Genomic DNA, 20512 nt, shown 5'->3' on the forward strand with positions numbered 1-20512 from the left:
CCAAACTCAATAGAGTTCTGTTTGCAGAGGCAATACTGGTTAGGCAGAGAGGTTAAGAACTGAGTTGATTATGTCCTCCAAGGGAGGAATTTATATCTTAGAATAGTACTATTGTTAGATGGTACTCAGTTCAGCCATATGAATTTAATAGTGTCCAACTCCCTATTAATTTTCTTCAATGACTATAAAACCAGAGGGGAAAAAAGCTACCAGGCATGAAATTCAAAGCAAATGCAGCCATGCATCACTCAGCACTGAGGTTCATTTGATATGTAAAAGTATACCCCTGCCTACAACTGTCACATTAGTGAAATTTAAGTGAATCTGTTTAGAATGGGGTGGCAGACTTCATCAGACACCTTTCCCCAGAGCCCACCCTGCCATATGGTTCTCTCCACCACTTTCTCTTCATCTTTTAACCATTAAGATAAAGTACAACCTTTTATACACTGTGCCGGGGGTGTGAACAACTAGTTTCTTTTTAAAAGGGAAAAGTCTTACAAATTAATTTAAGAAAGATGTGGGTGGGGCATGCTATGTGGCAGGTATTGTTCTAGCCCTTTAATATGAAGCATTTATTATTATATTACCCCCATTTTAGAGATGAGTAAAGTGAGGCACAAAAATTCAAGAACTTGCCCAAACCTGAGTTGAAATGTGAACTGACTCCTTTTCAGTAGTTCAGTTACCAAGAGTCAATCTCCAACTACAATGAAAATGAATGGACACTTATGCCTACTAGCAAAAAGATAACTCTCCAACAACAAAACAGGAAATTAGAATCAAGAAAACAAGAGTGAGAGGACTACTGACAAATTCCTAAAAGAATCGCTTTTCTTTATTTGTTCATTTAGCAGACAGATCTATATTCTTCAGTTAAAATACTAATGACAGTGATTACCACAGGAGAAAGGGATGCATTTACAGAGTTAGGAAAAAAAAGGGAGTTTATAGAAATAGTAATCTTAAAGATTTTGATAGAAAAGAGGCTCCAAGAATTCCTGACTGTGTTCAAAATTCTGCAAGGGAGTCATTCCCATATGACTTGCCTACGCCTAAGGGTAGTAGAGATGGCACAGCTGGGGGCTGGGTGAATTCAGAGGAGGGGCCTTCAGAGCTCAAGGGCTGGCATCCTGGGACAGAAGCTGACCTCGGAATGGCCAGTCTGCACCACCCTTCACTGTGACATGGACATGGATTTATTTATTCTTTTAACCTCTTAAAAGAATTCCATCCTGCTCCCACCCCCAGAAGTCTTGAGAAGCTAGAATGAGGAGGGGAAATCAAAGTTCTCTCTGGCACACTCCTTCTACAAGAAACAGAAGAAAGAAAATCGTGGGAGCAGACAAAACCATAATCACCACGATGTGCTAAAGCATCAGACCAGAGGGGAAAAAGAACTTGTCAAACTGGGATTATCTCCTCATACACACTAAAAACTCTTCCCTGTAAAGCCAAATGTAGCTCCTCTACAAAGGATTTCTAAAAGATACATATTTCTTTTCTGAGGCTTGCTTGTTATAGAAAATCCCATGGAAAAAGTGAGTCGGCACAGAGGACTTATTCAGAGAGTTCAGTGGAAATTATATTTTATAGGATGTCCCTCATTTGGGATTTGTCTGATGTTTTTCTCATGACTGGACTGGGGTTATAGGTTGGGGGGGGGAGATCACAGAAGAAAAGTTTCCATTCTCATCATATTATATCAAGGGCTCATGCTGTCAGCATGACATATCACCGCTGACACTAACCTTGGTCACCTTGAGATAGCATTTGTCAGGTTTCTTCAATATCAAGTTTCTTTCTCTTCTTTCCACACTCTATCCTTTGGAAGGAAGTCACTAAAAGTACAGCTCACGCTCAGGTGGTGGTAAAGCTATAACTTAAATTTTTATAATGACAAATTACTTTTGCAAGTAAGGAATCCTTGGTATATATATCAACGTATTTGATATGAGTTATTTTGTGGGTGTATTGCATCTAAAAGCGGGTAAAAAAAACGCATGTTCTTTTATCACTGGGATTCTATCAAGCTGATAGGATTACTTCTCAAACAAAGCAAATACAGTTAATTAATTCATTTGCCTAGATCCTGGTTGACAAATACCTGGTATCTCCTCTCTCCATGTACTCAGAGCAGATAATGGTAACTGATAATAGCTACTAAAATGTTGATGTACCTTTATACATAATGATATGGCAGGATGATTATCAAATTATCGAAAGTGAGTTCCACAGCAAAAGCATAATTTGATTTGCACCAGAAGAAAAGCCTCTAAGGGTAAAGACAGAATTATAGTTATATCTGAAAGATCTGGGGACGACTTTATTTCATTCTCCTTTTTTGCTCTCTACCTTTCATTTTCCTAGAATGGTCATATAGCACTGCTTAGAAATGCTCAAAGAAAATACATGCGTACTGTCACATGCCATCCACGCACCACTATACCAGGGAAATGACTGTAGTAACATACCACTCTCCCAAGACTCAGAAAATGCTTTTGCCACTTTCCACTTTTCACTCAGTGAGTCACCAAGGAGGGCCAGTTACCTCTCTATCCAAAAACTACTTACTTATTAACCTTCTAGAGCTACTCCTGTCTGTGTGACACAAAGCAGGGCATAGAAGAGTTTCAGAGGGCCTCTGTAAACTGCTAGGTGCACAATTTCCTAAAAAATGTGAGCACTCACCATCAAACGGGGGCCTCTTCATTCTCTCTGCCTTCCTCAGGCTCTAGCTATCCTGGCATGGGGCACTGTGGCCGTGCAGCAGCTATATAAGTGCCAGAGAGAATCAGAAGGAGGCCAAGCCTGTTGCTGTGGAACGATGAAAACTAAAGGGCCTCAGAACAGTCCTGGAAGATCATATGGCCTTCTCAGTGGGAAAGTACACCTGGGATCCCTATCTTAAGGGCCCTTGGTCGCCACTTCTATTTCGCAAATGGGAAAATCAGGTAAGAAGTCAGCCAGCAGTTTCACTGCAAGTTCCACCAGAGAAACAATGGTTTGGCCACACCACTCACTTTGCTTCATGGTCCTGATCAGCGAAAGTACAAACACTATTGAACATTTGCTGTGCTTGCTCCAATCCCCCCTCTCTCTTTTAAAATGCTGTTTCACTGAAGGCTACATAAAGATGGATGTGCCTGGACAAGCAATGTTGCTACACAGTTTACCGTGGCAGGCCACACCCCTTCGTAAATCTTTTTTACAAAGTTATTTGAAAAGACTTTTAGTGTCTGTGTCATAGGAACACACCCCATACACCTTGGCACACAAAGCAGCCATCTCCTATTAACTATCCAATAAAGAGGAGACCACATTATTAAAGCTCTTTCCTTTAAACATTTCTCGGTGATTGGGAGTCATTTAGTTCTTTTGAAAATTAAGTTTCACACAGAACTGCAGAATAGAAAAAAAAGGAAGAGGCACTCAGGAAAGTGTCAAAAGATTCTTGAAAGGCTGCTTCCAAAAAGAAACTCTCTAAGAGAAGGGAAAAGAAAAAAAGGAAAAGAAAAAGTTTTCTGCAAAATCACTGCATCTGTGGCAGTCTGTCCAGGGCATCTTCTAAAAAAATAAAATAAAAACACAATGTTGTTTACTGTCTGCAAATAAAAGGCTCAACAGGGCTGTGTCTAGTGATTTAAGTCAGGGTGTGAGGCTCCTGGCGTCTCCTTTCTCACACCCTTCGAGCCCTCTGCCACACCTGACCACTCAAGAACCTGGGTTGCTGCTTCTGCCTTTAGTTCTTAATGTTTCTACACCAGCAGGAGCAGCAGCAGATGCTACTGCAGCCAATTTAATTGTCAAGTCTCACTGGGCCACAGGGGAAGAGCTAAATATAGGAGAAACCAGGGCACAGTTCACAGCTGTTCTGGAGAAAAAAAGAGAGGCTGATGCCCAGCTTTATTCTCTCTCCTGCTGCCGCGCCTGCCCCGCCAAGAGATTCCATTAGCTGGCACAGCAGCGCCTTCCTCAGAGTGACAGAACATTCCAGGCAAACGCGACCTCAGGATCACTGCCCCACTCCCTCATTTTGAAGGTTTAAAAAAAAAGGGAGTGGCTTTGCAAAGGCAGGGGATTTGCCCACAGCCAGGAAGCCCAGTTCAGAATCCAGGCTTTTTCTATCCCATGAGACAGTATTCTAGAATTCAGTCGCCTGGCTACTTCACAGAGCCACACAGTAAAGTCAGAACCCACAAGTAAGAAGTTAAGTCCAGCATCCCAAACTGCCCAAAGATACGTCCACATCCGTACAAGCAATTCATGCACAGGGCATCTACCTTCAGTTTCTTATTTGGAGCTCATTTTTTTAAATTTCTTATTCAAATCTAACACGTTTATGTCATTTCCAAAATCCTGAAAATCATAAGCTGCAAATCAGAACAAATCACTGACTGAGAACTCTAAAATTATCAAATAACAGTTGAGAATCCAAGAGGAAAACCTACAAAAGTGGTCAAGAGAACTGACAGAATCTAGCCACCTAAAATCATCTCAATGGGACCGATTCTGAAGACACGAAGGAATCAAATGCTGGTGGCCCTAGATCCAGTTAATGTAAACTTGTCATTCCACGCACTCAAGAAGGCAGATACGGGTCTAAATACCCTTATGATGTGCAATAGAATACTAATGAGAGGCCAGCACTAAGTATTTGCATTAACATGCATATATGATTTTAAGTTCTGATATTTTAAAGGGTGAATCTCAAACTATGGATAAAACTCAGCTAGCTAGAATGGCTCATTACCTTACGATTTTAGGGCACAATAATTCTAGGAGACTTTATTTTACTTCTAGTATTGGACGTCATGGCTTCATCAACAAAAATTTCTGAATTAGGAAGTCTATTTCCCATGGTCTCTGATTTCAAAAACAATCAACTTCTACTTAAAGACCATCTTTGAGAAGCATTTTATACTATGTAGCCCCTGGAATAAACACAGTCATGAGGGTCAAGAGTTACTATTTTCCCAGCACAGACTACTAACTGGGATGTCATAACTCACAGCGGTAATACTGATGAAAGGACGCTGCCCAGATGCCTTGATTCGGATGGGGTGGGGGAGGACACACTGGTGGGCCCAGGCCTGCTGATTCGGATGGGGTGGGGGAGGACACACTGGTGGGCCCAGGCCTGCTGATACAATTATTTCATTACATCATCAACCCTGGATATGAGTACAGAGAGTCAACTCAAACTAAGCGACAAGTAGCAATACAATATTTGTTTATTTAGCTACATTGCTTATTCAACATCATAAACATTTCAGTGATTTATATGATTTCATATTATGATTATGGATGATTGATTAAACCAGGATTGATGCCAAAACTAAAGAAGGAACAAGTTATTAATTTAATAACTGCAATTCTTTCAAGCCAGTAGCAAACAAATACTTTCAAGTCTGTAGTTCATGGAGGAAAAATAATAAAAAAGACTCCATAGTGGTTATAATATTGTAAGAAATACACATGGACTAAATAACCTCCTGAAGTCTGAATAATACTCCCTTCTGGGTCTAGCCTCCAAAAGAAACAAGCGGAATCAGAGAAGATATGTGCATTAGTTAGGGTTCTCTAAATCAGGAAGACAGCCTGTCTCTCAAATGGAATCAGCTGTGGATATAGCTGACATGATCATGATTTAATTCTATGAAATGTCCTCATAGCAAAAGACAGGCCAGCACCTGCCCAACCAGACAAACAGACACCACCACCTGGCCAAGGTGACACATGAACCTGACCATGACAGTTCACCCCTTGTCAACTTGGCAGCTATACTCATCATCTTAAACCATATCTAATTTCTAAACAGAAAACAATAAAAGACACATTTTTTTTTTCTCACCTAACAATACTCAACGCTGGTTCAGAACACACACAGCTTCCTGGAGAACATTACCCCAGCCCTTCAAGGTACTGACACCTAATTGGCTGCATCCACAGCTGATTCCATTTGTAATCAGCAAAGGGGAGTGTCTTCTGCAATGAGTGATGCTTAATCTAATCACTGGAAGCCTTTTAAGGAGGATTCAGAAGAGACGGACTCTCTTTCTGCTTCAGCCGGGGAGCCTCTCCTGAGGAGTTCGTCCAAACCCTCCATCGGAATCATCAGCTTCACAGCCTGCCCTGAGGATTCTGGACTCTACGTTCCCAAAGTTACCTGAGACCCTTTTACAAATTTTATATTTACAAATATTTCCTGTTGATTCTGTCTCTCTAGAGAACCCTAACTAATACACTTGTGATACCCAAAAACTAGCACAGATCAAAAAAAAAAGAGGCATTTCCATGTTGTGAGTAAGCAAAGGCAGGAAGGTGGGGGTATGTAAGGAAGGCATTAGTAAGGCAGTCATGAAGGGTCCGTATCAGAGAACCAGCCCAAGTGACCCTCGTCCCATGGCATTGAACACTCACACCCCAAGGCACTGATAAAGGTGTGTCAACACAAAGCAATACATTACAATTGATCCTGAAGAACAACATATATCAACTCTTTCAAATTATGAAGCTAATCCCTCTCACACACACACACACACACACACACACACACACACACACACACTTAGGGCGCTTCCTTACCTTTCCCATAGAAGAATTTGCGGTAATAGTAGGCCCCAAGGTCAATGTGTTCTATGATGTAGCGTTTCACTTTCTCCCGATGAATCGGCTGGTTTTCTCTGGGCACCTCCAAAACCGAGACGCCTGCATTTGTGCAGTGAGAACTGAGGGACGACTCAAAGGAGCAACTTTCCCCGGAACTGAAAGATGATGAGCTGGCCCGAGAGAGAGCAATCCGCCTATCCCCTTCCCCGCCTGTCTCATTTCTAAAGTAAGGACAACTCAGGACAAGGTCATTACTTTTCCCGTCCCCCTCATCGGCATCCAGATTCTCCTTTGAGTTGAGATCCTCCTTGCTCCCCAGTGGGGATTCACAGTTGCCCGTCTGGCCTGCTGACATCTGAGTCTGTGATGCTGCAGAAGCCCCGGTGGTTATGTTTTTCCTCTTTCCCACATTAGCCCTTGTAGCCATGGCTTCGTTGATGTTAAACAAAATGCTCTGGACATCATAATGTGCAAAACATCTTTGACAATTCCAAGGGCGAATGCCCCTCTCAAGACGGCCGTCCTCCAGATCGGATGTGAATTTGAAAGTTTCATGCTCACTTTTAACAGTTCGCAATTTTCGGAAGAGGGATGTTTCTACTGACTCCGATTTAAGCCTCCGTTTGAAAGGCTTGTCCCTGTCTCTCCCCATGAGGAGGGCACTGTCCACGTAGTCTAATCCTGAGATGCGGACAAATTCTCCTCTAGAAATCTGTGCTGCTGCATGAAGGCTGGGAGAGATTGCAGAATCGTAAGGGAAAAACTCAGGGAACCCAAAAGGAGCCATCGCTTTGTGGTCATAACTGTCTACTCGATATCCTCTCAGCATTGCAAAAAAGTTTTCACCAGACAAGCCTTGTCTATCAATTGATGATGTGCTTCCATACTCCCTGTGGAGGGCAGCCCCAGTATTGGGATTCACTGCATTTTGGTCCAAGACATCTTCAGCATCGATGTCACTGATGGTGACATCACTATTGCTTCTCTGTCTTATAGGATGAAGTCCTCTTTGGGGAGAATGAACGAAGATGTCTCCAATTGTATACTTTGCCTCCACAAATTCTAGATCGAGCTGTTCCTCTTGTGGACCATCGCTCTGGTCATTTTGCCCATTCTGCATGATGGATGTGACACTTTCATAACTGGCTTGAGAACGGCTTTCCCACAGTGCCTTGCACGTTAGCTCTTTGGAGCAATCCTTTTTAGGAGGCCACTCAGACACTCTAGCTCTAACACCCATTTTGGGCACAGCTGGGGTACCATTAGCTGGACCACCACTCTCATTGGAATTTGAGGCATTTAAAGGAGTAGGGGGTCCCATGTTGCCATTAATGGCTTTAAATTTTCTAGCGAAATAATCATCGGACTGCATGATTCTGGGAGGATCCTTGAATTTGGAAGAGGCTCTAAGCTTGTGCTTCTCTTCTTGTGACTGCCTTGGGTCACTCATGTTTACAGAGAAGAGAGGCTACAAGTCTCACTAGAAAGACCAGTGTAATTCCAATTACATTGTTATTTACAACATGATACAAATTGCAGATAGAATGACTTCCTCTGTAGTTGTATTTTCTCTTTTTTTTAACAAAAAGCAAAACAGCATTCTCAGAATACAGTTTTTCCAAAACCAACTTGCTTCTTAGTCATTGTAATGATTTTGTACTCCTTGGTCCTCTTCAAAAGCATCCCTTAACACAACTGGAATTGAGTATTTCTTCCACCTGAATTAAAAGACAGAAAACAGGCATTAGCAATTAACATGGTTCAAATTCAATGTCTTCTACAGTATGGTTTCTTGTCCTTTTATCCTACACTTCAACCCACTTACAGCTAACCCAAATTGTCATGAAGTTCCATGTCTCCACTCATTTGCCTAGACTGTTCCTGACCTCTGGAACAACACTGCCTCCTTCATTACCAAGCTGGCTCTAATTTTCAACAAAGAATCAAGCCTTACCCTCTCCAAGAAACTTTCCCAGTACATTTCCCACCCTCAGCCCTCATCTGAGAAAAAAGTGGTTCCTCTGTGTTCACACAGCACCTACATCTACAGTAATCAAAGCATTTTTTATTATGCTGTAAGTGCTGTTTTGCTGACGGTCTTCCCCACTAGTTGAGTTCATGTTCCTCTAAACCAGGAAGTAAGCGCTTCACCTGGGTATTACAACATCACCTACTAATGGAGTCTGGCTTAAAAGTAGTTACTCAAACAACATTTCGGTGAGTAAATTAGTTAGAAGATTAACACAACAGTCATATAATGTGTTTTAGCACTATGAATGTACTTCCAAAATATACTCAAAATATCCATCAGCACATGAATAACAATGGCAAAAACAGATAAATTGGAACTGTGTCAAAACTAAAAATTTTTGTGCAATGAACATTATCAAGAAAGTGAAAAGAGAATTTAGAGAATGGGAGAAAATGGTTGCAAATCATGTATCTGATAAGCATTATATATCCAGAATATATAAAGAATTCCTACAACTCACCAACAGAGAGACAACCCAATTTTAAAAATGGGCAAAGGTCTTGAATAGACATTTCTCCAGGAAAATATATAAATGGTCAATAAGCACATGAAATAATGATCAATATCACCCTTTAGGGAAAAGCAAAATCAAAAACATAATGAGATACCACCTCAAATCCACTAGGATAGCTACTATAAGAAAAACAGAAAAACAAGTGTGGGCAAGGATGGAAAGCAATTGGAACCTTCATGCATTGTTGTTTGGAAAGTAAAATGGTGCAGCCAGTGCAGAAACAGTATGGCGGTAACTCGAAAAGTTAAACATAGAATTATCATATTAACTTTATATATATGTTACCACAATAAAAGTTAAAGAAAAACAATGGGAAAATGTGTGTATGTGTATCCAGCAGCAAATGACAATGGTCAATACCAGGAATTAACAATTGAGTTTTCAGAATGTTCTCTAGATTCAAAGAGGAACTCACAGTCACCCATCCCCCTTTAGTGGGAAGGGGTCTTTAAAAATCTGATGTGTAAAAGAACATAGCTTTCTAGTTTATTATGCCACAAGCAATTTGCCAACTGTGCAGGCTAAAATAAAGACATACAGAGGTAAAACAACTCAATATATCTTTGGGCTGGTGGAAACCTGGTCTAATTAACTCCTCTCTCTAATTACAGATCTTTTTCTTCTAATTTATTCTATCTTTAATTAGACAAAAATATTTCTAGGTGTTATGTATTTTCCCAGCTCATGCCAGTTTGAATGGCTTACTTGCTGGCATAAGGATGAAAGAAGTACTCTACCTCCTCTGAAAATAATGGCGGTAATAAAGGTATAACATAGCCAATTTCCATCATCCCTCACGAAAGCATAAGAAATAACTGCAATTCAGTTAGAAAAGTTTAAGTTCCAAGTAGGTAAACAGTATAAGAATTCTTTACACTAGGTTTATAATGGCTTTATAATGAACATATAGTGGCCAATTGGAGCAGCAGATATCTTCTTATAATGGCAACTTGCTTTTCTCTATTGTAAAAAATCAATGTGAGCATGACAGCATGCTGTCTGTTCCCAAAGTAGCTTAAGAATCAAGGAAATAAGATCCTTTACGATGTGACAAATAAAGGCGGAATGAGCAGTTAGATGCTTCCATGCACAAAACAGAGTGATTACAGAGAGAGAAGATAAACGACTACATCTTATCTATTTCACTTAGAACTGTTGTGTTTAAAAGGATCGAGGATGATTCTGAATTATAGTTATTTCCTATACAATTTAGGCTATTATCAAATTCTTTCAGAGAAACTGAAAAAGTGACAACTGAGGTACAAAAGAAAAGAACACCTTGCCTAATCACTCTCTACTGAAATGGAATTTATTTGCTGTACTAGTCTTTTACATAAATTCTATAAATTCTACTGAAAATTTGCTTCTTAAAGAAATTTAAAAAATTTTAAAGCTTAAAAATTACCTCTAATATTTGGCACAGAGAGGTACTGTGAATTAGCAGTTCATATCTACTAGCATAAATATGATATTCAACCTCAGTTATGCAGTATTAATTTGTAAGAATCCTGCATTGAGAAGAACCATGACCTATCCACAGCTTTCAGTTTCAAATTACTGAACTGTGTAGCTTCTGGAAATAGAATTAGGAACTAAATACTCACTACCTTAAGGAATTAGAAAAGAACAACAAAATATATAAAAAGAAACCAGGAAAGAGGGAATGAATAAAGCTAAAAGCTGGAATTAATAGACTAGGAAAAAATGGTGGTAGAAAGGACAAACAATCCCAAAAGCTGGTTGTTGTTTGTTTTTTTTTTAAAGAGCAAGAAAATAGATAAACCCCTTTTAAAGCCTGAAAATGAAAAGGAGAGAAAGAATAAAAAATATACAAGCTGAGAAGTGAGCAAGGAGATAAGACCACATACATAGGAGAGAACAAACTGTAAAAAAAAAAAAAAAAGCACAAATGACTATAACCTAGGCAATAAATATAAAAACCCAGAAGACACTGATGATTTCCTAGCAAAATACATTTCTAAAACTGACCCAAGAAGAAAATCTGAGTAGAATGATTAGTACTGAAAAGAACAGAAATATAATCAACCACTAACTAAAACAATATTTATATTTTTAAAAATGTATATATGAAAAAACAAAGAACCTCCTAAACCATTACTTCGAAAATTCTCTTCCTTCTATGTATGAGATCAAATAAATGCTACCTAAAAATCTGAGATTTAGCCCATCTTCTTTCTTTTAAGCCAGCGACGCCCCACGTTTTCACACCGGGGCCCACACCAAATGCAGCAGTGCGTGGGCGCTCAAGTCCAGAGCTGGACACTCCAGGCCCAGCAGCAACCCCTGAGAGCTGAGCAGACCAGCATCTTCCCACACTCGTAACCCATTAACCACCACCCATGAGACAGCTCTGGGTTTAAGCCACGGACCAGTAACGTGTAAGAAAACAAAGAAACCACTAAACAATACAACTAGGATGAGTAAGCACAGCAATACGTGGAATAATTTGTCCAGCAAAGCAGATCCTAAGCTATCAGGGTTCACTGGGCTTGGACTCGTATTTGAGTTTTCAAACCCATCTACATGTCTAGCTTCTCACTGTTTAACAGAGACACAATATTAAAAATATGAAATGTTTATTCCACAGATCTCTCACAGAAAATGAGAACACTAACATATTGCCTAAATACACGCATTCTTATTACGTTAAAACATAAATAATAAAATCTTCTAAAATAGATGAATTTGTGAATTTTATTATTAGATTTCCCACAAAAGGCAAAAACTATCACAAACTCAGTGCACACAAAACCTTTTTCCCAAAGATATCCTCTGAGAATATTCCTTCAGTTATTATTCCTTTATTTTTTTATGTGATAAGAACATTAGTTTTAACGATGAGCTTTTGATTTTGCTCACCTGGGATCTTTCCACTTTCTTCTGACAATGGGATCTGAAATTTCTTTGGGGAAACACACCACTAAAACCATTTAATTTGGATGGGGTTAATTCCACCCTTAACACGTAACCCAGATTTGCCCAGAGTGCCACTTCCTCTGGCCACAGGGATTGGTCCAGAGATGGGTCCATGAGCCAAGCCAGGTCAGTGACAGCCCTGTTAGGAACATTTACAAGAACTACTGATAATTAATTCCCTTTCTTTGGAATTCCTCAAGTAGTAAAGCATAAATATGGAGTTGCTGGTGGTCATTTTGCCTACAATGACTGAAAATGAGACCAATACCATGGAAAGCAGAGCTTATCGGAAGAAAGGACTCCTGAGGATACTGAGTTCTTGAATTCAACTGGGCTGTTTCAGTCACTTGAGGCAATTAATTACTGTTTTATTGTTTTGTTTTATTTTGTTTTGATTTAACCAGTTTGAGTTAAGTTTCTATAGAGTCCTGACTAATATAAAATTTATATGTTTTAAGAGAGCATATTTATATTTAATGACCAAAGACAGTGAGTGAATCCAGTGACCAGAAGTATTTAGTCAATTCTGACTATGATCAGAGCCATATATAAGTAATTTGTTCTGTGTTGCGTACACTGCCTATTCCATAAATGAATGGATGGAAAATTATATTTCTGGCACTTAAATTCAGTACCAAAACCAGAGTGTCCCGGGTAAGATCCTTGCTCTAATACCATAATTATATATCCTTTAACATATTTTATATGCACCACTAACAATTCAAAGTATTCAAAGCCAAGAAAAGTCTTGACATAGTAGTTGATTAACAAACTTAATTTGAAGTTGCAAAATAACTGGCAAATTCTGCCCTGCCACTGTATACTCTCAACCACATTTTCCAGCTTGCCATAAGCTTCCCAAAGTTAATTCCTTAAATGGCAGTACTATAGGCAGCATCTTCTGTTTAAAAATATTGCTAAAATACTTACATATTTTTTCAATACTGTTTAAAATAAAACCCCTCAAGTATATAGGGAGAAAAACTGTATGCATGGCAAACTGTGGCCTAGAGTCAACAGTAATATTTTAATACTCTTTCATCAACAGTAACAAATGTACCATACAAACTATATGGTATGGGAGGATTGGGATTTTACTTTTTATTCTTGTTTCTCTTCTGGAGCAATAAAAATGTTCTAAAATTGATCATAGGAATGTATGCAAAACTATGTGACACTGTGAGCCATTGATTTTATACTGAGGGTGGTTTGTTTGGTGTGTGACTATATCTCAATAAAAACTGCAAAAAAAAAAACCCATAAAGCTACATTTTGAATTTTGAGGTTTAAATGAGTATTTTAACTGTGATAAAAAGATTATAAGTATATAAAGACTGGCATATTAAGTAAACATATGGAGAGATATTTTTTCCCACTCAATAAACAAATCCCCTCAAAACTACCATAGCCTTTGTTTTTAAAATAAAGGGAAAATTGACATCGCGCAATTTTAAAAGTAATACAGTACATGGGGCAGGGGCAGAATTAAAATAAGTGTCTCTGAAAAGTGGATATTAAGAAGGTCTGGGAAAAACAAAAAATATTTTTAAAAAGCACAAAATAAGAAGGTATGAAACAGCCTTTAAATAGAGAGATATGCAGAACAGAAAATAAGTTAGGGGCTGAAAACATGAAGCATGAGCTTAATCACCTTTTAAATGGTGACTGTGTGCGCACATGCGTGCGCGCACACACACACACACACACACACACACACACACACACACACACACACCCAGCACCCCTACACTAGTAAATCACGTTTGCTTTGCAGGACCACAAAACAAGAAGCTGCAGATTTGGGGCAATATGCCTGGATTACAGGCATTAGTAATGTAAGCAAGTTTTAACTGTTCTGTGCGTCTCACTTTAATTTTTTTACAGGTTCTCATTTTCCTCATTTCCACACAGCATTCAGTTGGTAAGTATTTGAAAGGCAGGATTTGCACTCTTAGGAGTGAACAGACATGGATGTAATGAGAGTACAATCTAGGAAGCATGCCTCTACTGTCCCCATATTTATGCTTCGTTCAGATCAGATATTTATCCAATTCTCTGTGCTAAAATCCACTATGTATTTCAAGAACAGGGTAGAGGGCTTTGCAATCTGACAGATATTGATAAATACCAAACTGGCTGAAGAATTCAGAAAAGGAAGACATCTCAAAGAACAGCAGCCTGCAAAATTGGAGAACTGTGATAGACCCCAAACAAAGCACAGAGTAAGGTACTTAGAGTGAATATCATTACAAAACAGGAGGAAAACATAATCCCCAAACACAAGTATATTTAAACAGAATCTTTAGGTTGTGGTGAGTCTATGAGTCTAACAGGAAAACCCTGGGTCTATCATCCTGATTAGTCCTGTTCTCTCTTCATCTATTCTCCTCAGTAGTAGCTATTTCAAAAACCTTCTCCATATTCATAATTCTTGCTCTAGCATCTCTGCAAATATTTCAGCCTCTTATCTCTCAGAGGAAAAATAAACCAACAAAATCTCATTCATTTTTTTGCCATCACATTGACAAACTTCTGAACCTATCCTTTGGTTCCTCTCTCTTGTAACAAATAAGACATAACTGCTTCTACTGGGTCAAGCTAAAAATTCCTTCACTTACACTTTGGATACCATCTCCTTGCATCTCTTCAGAGATTTTGCTCCACTTATTATCTTGTTCCACCTCTTAATGTTGTTTAAACTCTCCATAAACTGGTTTCTTCCTATTAGCATTAACATACTCAAGTGTCTCCCACTGAACAAAAAAACTTTCTCTGGTTTCTCACTTCTCTCCTTCACATTCACTCTTCTTAAAGAGTGAAAAACAGACCCATAGTTGACTATGGGTCAACTACGGGGTATGGGAGGATTGGGGTTTTACTTTTTATTCTTGTTTCTCTTCTGGAGCAATAAAACTGTTCTAAAACTGATCATAGGAATATATGCAAAACTATGTGATACTGTTGTGAGCCATTGATTTTATACTTTGGGTGGTTTGTGTGATATGTGAATATATCTCAATAAAAATTGCAAAAAAAAAACCCATAAAGCTACATTTTGGATTTGATATTGGATAAATATCTTTATAGTCTGTTTTTCAACATCAATATTCTCCCCAACTCACTACAATCTGAAGCCCACCCACACTGATCAAATCCATTAAACAATTTCCAGCTTGCATCTAATATGATCTCCCAACATTATTTGGTTCTGTTGACCAGCCCCTTGTCTTTAAAACTCTCTTCTGTGTCCCAAACTAAACTCATAACCTTCTCCCCCAAATCTCAGTGAATCAAGTCTCAAGCAAGCACAGCCTACCCATTTGTCAAAGCTGGAAGCCAGGCCACCTACCAGCTCCAGTTGATTATATCTCCTCTATCCTGTCTACTCCTCTCATTCCAACTGCCCTACCCTACGCCCAACCACCATTATATCTTTCCTGTATTAACGGAAATCCTTCCAATGAGCTTCAGGCCACTAGTATGACCTCCTGCCTCATGGCTTCCAAGAAATCTTTCCAAAATGTCAACCTATTCATGTGTCCTCTTCATTTATGATTGTTTAGAGCTTGTCATCTTTCTTAAGATAAAAATTCAAACTCTTCACAATGGCTTAGGAGACTCACTTTTCTATCTGTCCTACTTAACCTTCAGCCTCATCTTCCATCATTCTCCTTCCTTGTTCTCTATACTAAGTCCCAGATATACTGAGCTTCTTTCAAATCTTCAAATATGTCCTACTCTCCAGGCCATTATCTGAGTTGCTTCCTCTAAATCAAACAGCTACTGCTTAGGCTGAGCTAACAACCATTCATCCTAATCACTAACTTCCCAGACTGGGTATCCCTCCAACATATTCCTGTGGAATCCTCTACCTGACAAACAATCCATTTACTATAACTTTTAATGACTTCTTGTTTCTTTGTCTGTGTATCTTCTCTAGAAGAAAGGCAGGTCCCATGTCTGTTTTGCTTATTTATCTGACAGTACCTAGCACAGTTTCTGGTATGTGGCAGATGTTAAATATTATTAAATAATCTAATGAATTACCAAACAAACACATTAGGCCTCACCTATAATATAAAATATCTAATAATATATTATAAAATATTTAAACTAGAAGTTCTTGCAATTATAGAATATACTTTAATTCTAAAAGTTTCATTTAATATAACTTTGCAGAAACATGCTCATTATACAAAGTCAGATAAATAGGAATAGTTTATACTTTTCAGAACACTATGTGTCCCAAGGCATACAAAATCCTTTTCACAGCAGGGAGTAGTATTAAAGGGTTACCTTGAACATAAAGTTCAGCAAATATTCCATTCTGAAAACTGTTTCCCACCTCCACTTTCCTAACAGCCAAATGAGGTGATTACACAGCCATGCCTTTTAATTGTACAGAAGTAAAATAATGCCATATTGCATTTTCTAATTATCTCAGAAGATTAACTTTTTAGGCAAAAGAAACATTCGCAAACATGATTGAATAATAAAAAGGCCTAAATAGTGCTATCAGTTTCTGCCCACTTCTTAACCAGACACAGCAGCTGACTGTTTGGAGAGCTCCAGTTTTCTTTAGGTGGCATGCTCCCAGCTTCCTGGGGATCTGCATGTGCAGCCATGAATGGTTCCAATCCAACACAGAATGGCAAATGCAAACTGCATAATCAGAGGACCTGTTCAAATGGACACCTCAGCTTCATACTAGAGTTCCAAATACTGAGTTCTCAAACAAAGAGGTTGTAGCATGTTTCCTTAAAAAACAAAGATGCTATTTAATGAATTATTAAGAAAGCATGGGATCCAACAGATCCTCACTGCAAGTGCACATGATGGCTGCCACATTGCCCTTTAATTCTAAGAGTACCTAATGGTTAAATGAACTCATTTACAATTTGTTGTGATAAAGAAAAATTAAACATAAAAAAAATTTGTTACCCAATTCCTTCCCTAAAACTTTATAAAAGGAACAGACTAATATTCTAAAGGCCCGTGATTTTATCAGGAACACCAATCTCCCTTTCAGGTTGTTCTTCAAACACAGATTCCGAACATCTGTCGGGAGTGGGAAGAGATCGAATGTTACTTAGAAGATCATTAATTAAAATGGCTCTCGTTTCTAAAGAGAAGGAAACAGCATTCTTTCCTTTCTTTAAGTTTGTTTTAAATGTTAAGTGCAATGCCTCTCCCTCTGTACAGTTTCTAATTATTCTTACATTCCATCAAATTCTACAGCTCTTACTCCCCAGAAAAAAATTCAAAGATTGTCACCACCACTCTATGGGTACTTTGAAAACTACATGTAAACCTGTATGAGCTCACAGGTAGTAAGTGACCTTGAGTGAGGAAGAGCTAGGGAATGCAGCAACTGATAGCTAAAAGAGAAATTAAAAAATTTTAGAGCTTGAAAGAATAATCTGTTCTCATGCTAATGGCCTTGGCAATAGCTTTGAAAGGCTAAAACAAAAATGGAGAAAATGTGATATTTAAGCATAATTGTCTTTAAAAAGAATGTTTTTTCAAAGTTCTCCATGAGATATCAGTGAGTCTTTAAGACTAATAGTGTAGTTATAATTAAGCCACTTATCAGGATTGCAGCTGTAGCAAATGGATTGAAAACCACAAAATGCATAGATTATGAGCCCCATTCAAGGAAAAAATGGTTAAAATTAGAAAGCAGATTTATAATAAAAGTGTAACTGCAGTAAAAATGCTTATTTTTTCATACCAATATTCCATCAGCTCTGATACTAACATGTATAATTGGGCAGGGAATAAAAAGAGGAACAAATTGTCCCCACATTTTTACCTTCCTGTGGCCAGGAAGACAATGAAAAAGCTGTGGCATTTATTACACATGCTTGAGGTCTGATTATCTGAAACACATTTTTCATACAGTCATTATGTCCAGGTACATTCAGACTGGTAAGAAATGAAGTTATGACTAAACAGCTATGAAACAATCCATGAACTCAAATCATTATCATGATAGACTACTAAGGTAAAGTATATTAGACTATTTGATAAAAGGGCTATTATTAAATAATAATGGTTATAAATGCATACAGAACTTCAATGATAATTGTATTTTTGACAGATAATTTCTTTGTAGATCTGGATATGAAAATTAATTCTTAGACATTTATCTTGAGTTAAACACCATAGTAGTACCAAAGATAAATATTTTTAAACATGGGTAGAATTCTCAACTTGGTGGTTTTATTACATAGGGGCAACCTATGTTTGTGAAGAGTAATACATTCCTTTTATGGTGGAGAGTTCACATTGAAGTTTGACCAACTAATTTTTTGAAGTACCCTATATTGCTACTTGAAAGAATTACTCAAGTAATGTCTGCCAGAAAAGTTGCTGTAGTTATGGATTTTCTTCCTCAGAATAAAGCAGGACTCCAGTAAATAGACGAGCCGTCCATGGAAACCTTACATTATGACTACTTGGTACTGACGTCAACCCCATAGTGAAGAAATGGGTAAAAAATAGAAGTTTATTAGATGGGACTCCTGGATTTTATAAGTGAAGCAGCTGTTAGCTCCATGAGAGCTGAGCCTGTTCTGTCACATTAACTGCTTATATCTCAGCTCCTAGAATCATGCCTGAAACTTAGTCAGCACCAACTGATGAAATTACATGCATCCCCCGCACCCAAGCCCATTCTTCTTCTGCCTAGCTCAGTGAATGGCACCATTCTCCACCCAATTATCCGAGCCAAACAGCTAGCACTCATCCTACTTTCCCTCACTCTCTCCATCCAATCCAGTTCTGCCAGTTTTACCTTCTAAATGTCTCCCAAATCCATCTGTATCTCTCTATCCCCACTGTCACCACTGTAGTGCTGACCACGATCATATTTCTCCAAGATTATCATAAAAGCCTCTTAGTAATCACCACCCTTCAAACATTTTTCCATACCACAGCCAGAATGCAAATTTCTTATCATTATTACCCTGTTTAAAACCATTCAATAGAAACATTGTGCCTTATACTCCTTTTTCCAGTGTATGGACAAATGGGTAAAAAAAAATTATGATAAAAAATAAAGAAATAGTAGGGGGGATACAGGGTAAAATAAATTGGGTAGATGGAAATACTAGTGGTCAATGAGAGTGAGGGGTAAAGGGTATGAGATGTATGAGTGTTTTTTTTCTTTTTATTTCTTTTTCTGGAGTGATGCAAATGTACAAATGATCATGGTGCTAAACAGACAGCTATGGGATGATATTATGAGCCATTAGTTGTATAGCATGGATGGACTGTATGTATGTGAAGATTTCTCAATAAAAATAGTAAAGAAAAAAAAAATACTGTAGGACCCCAGAGTAAGATTATTAAGTTTTTAATAATAAGTTTTAAGCCTTCTAAAAACAATATTAAGTTTTTAGAAGGCTTTCAGAGAACCTGAAATCTGAGCTGAGATGTGAACGATACCTGTTAACGGGACAGAACAGAAGGGGCGTTGAAGGCTATTTGGGCAGAGTGAGCCGCCTTTGCAGAGCCCCTAGAACGATCAAATGACCAGCAGGTGGAGATCCAGCAGGTAGACAGGAGGCTGAGTGTGCACTCACGGACTAGGCCTTTGCTAGTAGTAGAGAGTTAGCTCAACCAAGCTCCAATTGCTGAATTAGACTTGGACTAGTGAAAACAGACCCGCAGCACAGATAAACCTGGGGTAAGCACTAAAGGAACCAGGAGTTTTCACCCCAGCAGAGAGGGGGCGGGGCTGATGGGGGAAAAAAAAAAACCGAGGCTTTTGAGTCAGAGACCACAAAATATTGGAAAAGGGCTGGACCCCAAGACAAGGGGGGACCATAGAGCCTGGGAACTCAGGTACAAACTCCAGATCTTGTTTGGCAAACCCAGAGAGCAGGGAACAGGCTCTGAAAAGACTTCTGCTGCTGTTTTTTTTTTTTTTTTAAACTTCTTAACAGCTCATTAGCTATAACTGCCAGCCCTCTCAGGCCCCAGCACTGCCCCAGGTAAGGGTGGAATTAAGGCATGTCTGAGAGACAAAGTAAACAGTGAGGTGGATTATTCCCTAAAGGGTGTATGTTCCAACAAGAACAGGAAGGCAGGGCTCAGCTCAATTAGAGGCTCTCTTCAGGGAATTCAGATCCCAGGGCTGGAAAACAGAAACAATCAAAGCCCTCCTACTACCTCAGTCCCTGTTTCAACCAAGCCCCTGGCAGGGAGAGGCTGCTAAAATTAAAGGCACCACATTGCTTTGGTAAGAAGTCTTGGGCAGACAAGTGCCATGTGCTGGGCAGGATAGGAAAAGCACAGGGTCTAGAGGCTTCATAAGAAAGTCTGACAACCTGCTTGGTCTCGCCCTCAAGGAAACTTGATACTGACACTCTCTCCTCCTGAGACATGGGCCTATCTGGTCTGGGAATATCTGA

At 38.9% G+C, this 20512-nt stretch overlaps 1 protein-coding gene across 4 annotated transcripts in view; it reads right to left on the minus strand.

The window, feature by feature from the left end:
• Positions 1 to 20512, minus strand: part of SIPA1L2 (signal induced proliferation associated 1 like 2) — a 245756-nt gene that overhangs the window by 112435 nt on the left and 112809 nt on the right. For all 4 annotated transcript variants that reach the window (XM_077168347.1, XM_077168346.1, XM_077168345.1 and 1 more), the window contains exon 3: positions 6589 to 8330. In XM_077168347.1, coding sequence (XP_077024462.1) covers positions 6589 to 8062 — 1474 coding nt within the window. In that variant the 5' untranslated portion in view covers positions 8063 to 8330. The remainder of the gene's footprint in view (positions 1 to 6588; positions 8331 to 20512) is intronic.

This window comes from Tamandua tetradactyla, chromosome 7, assembly GCF_023851605.1.
Source record: "Tamandua tetradactyla isolate mTamTet1 chromosome 7, mTamTet1.pri, whole genome shotgun sequence".
In the NCBI taxonomy this organism is placed as follows: Eukaryota; Metazoa; Chordata; class Mammalia; order Pilosa; family Myrmecophagidae; genus Tamandua; species Tamandua tetradactyla.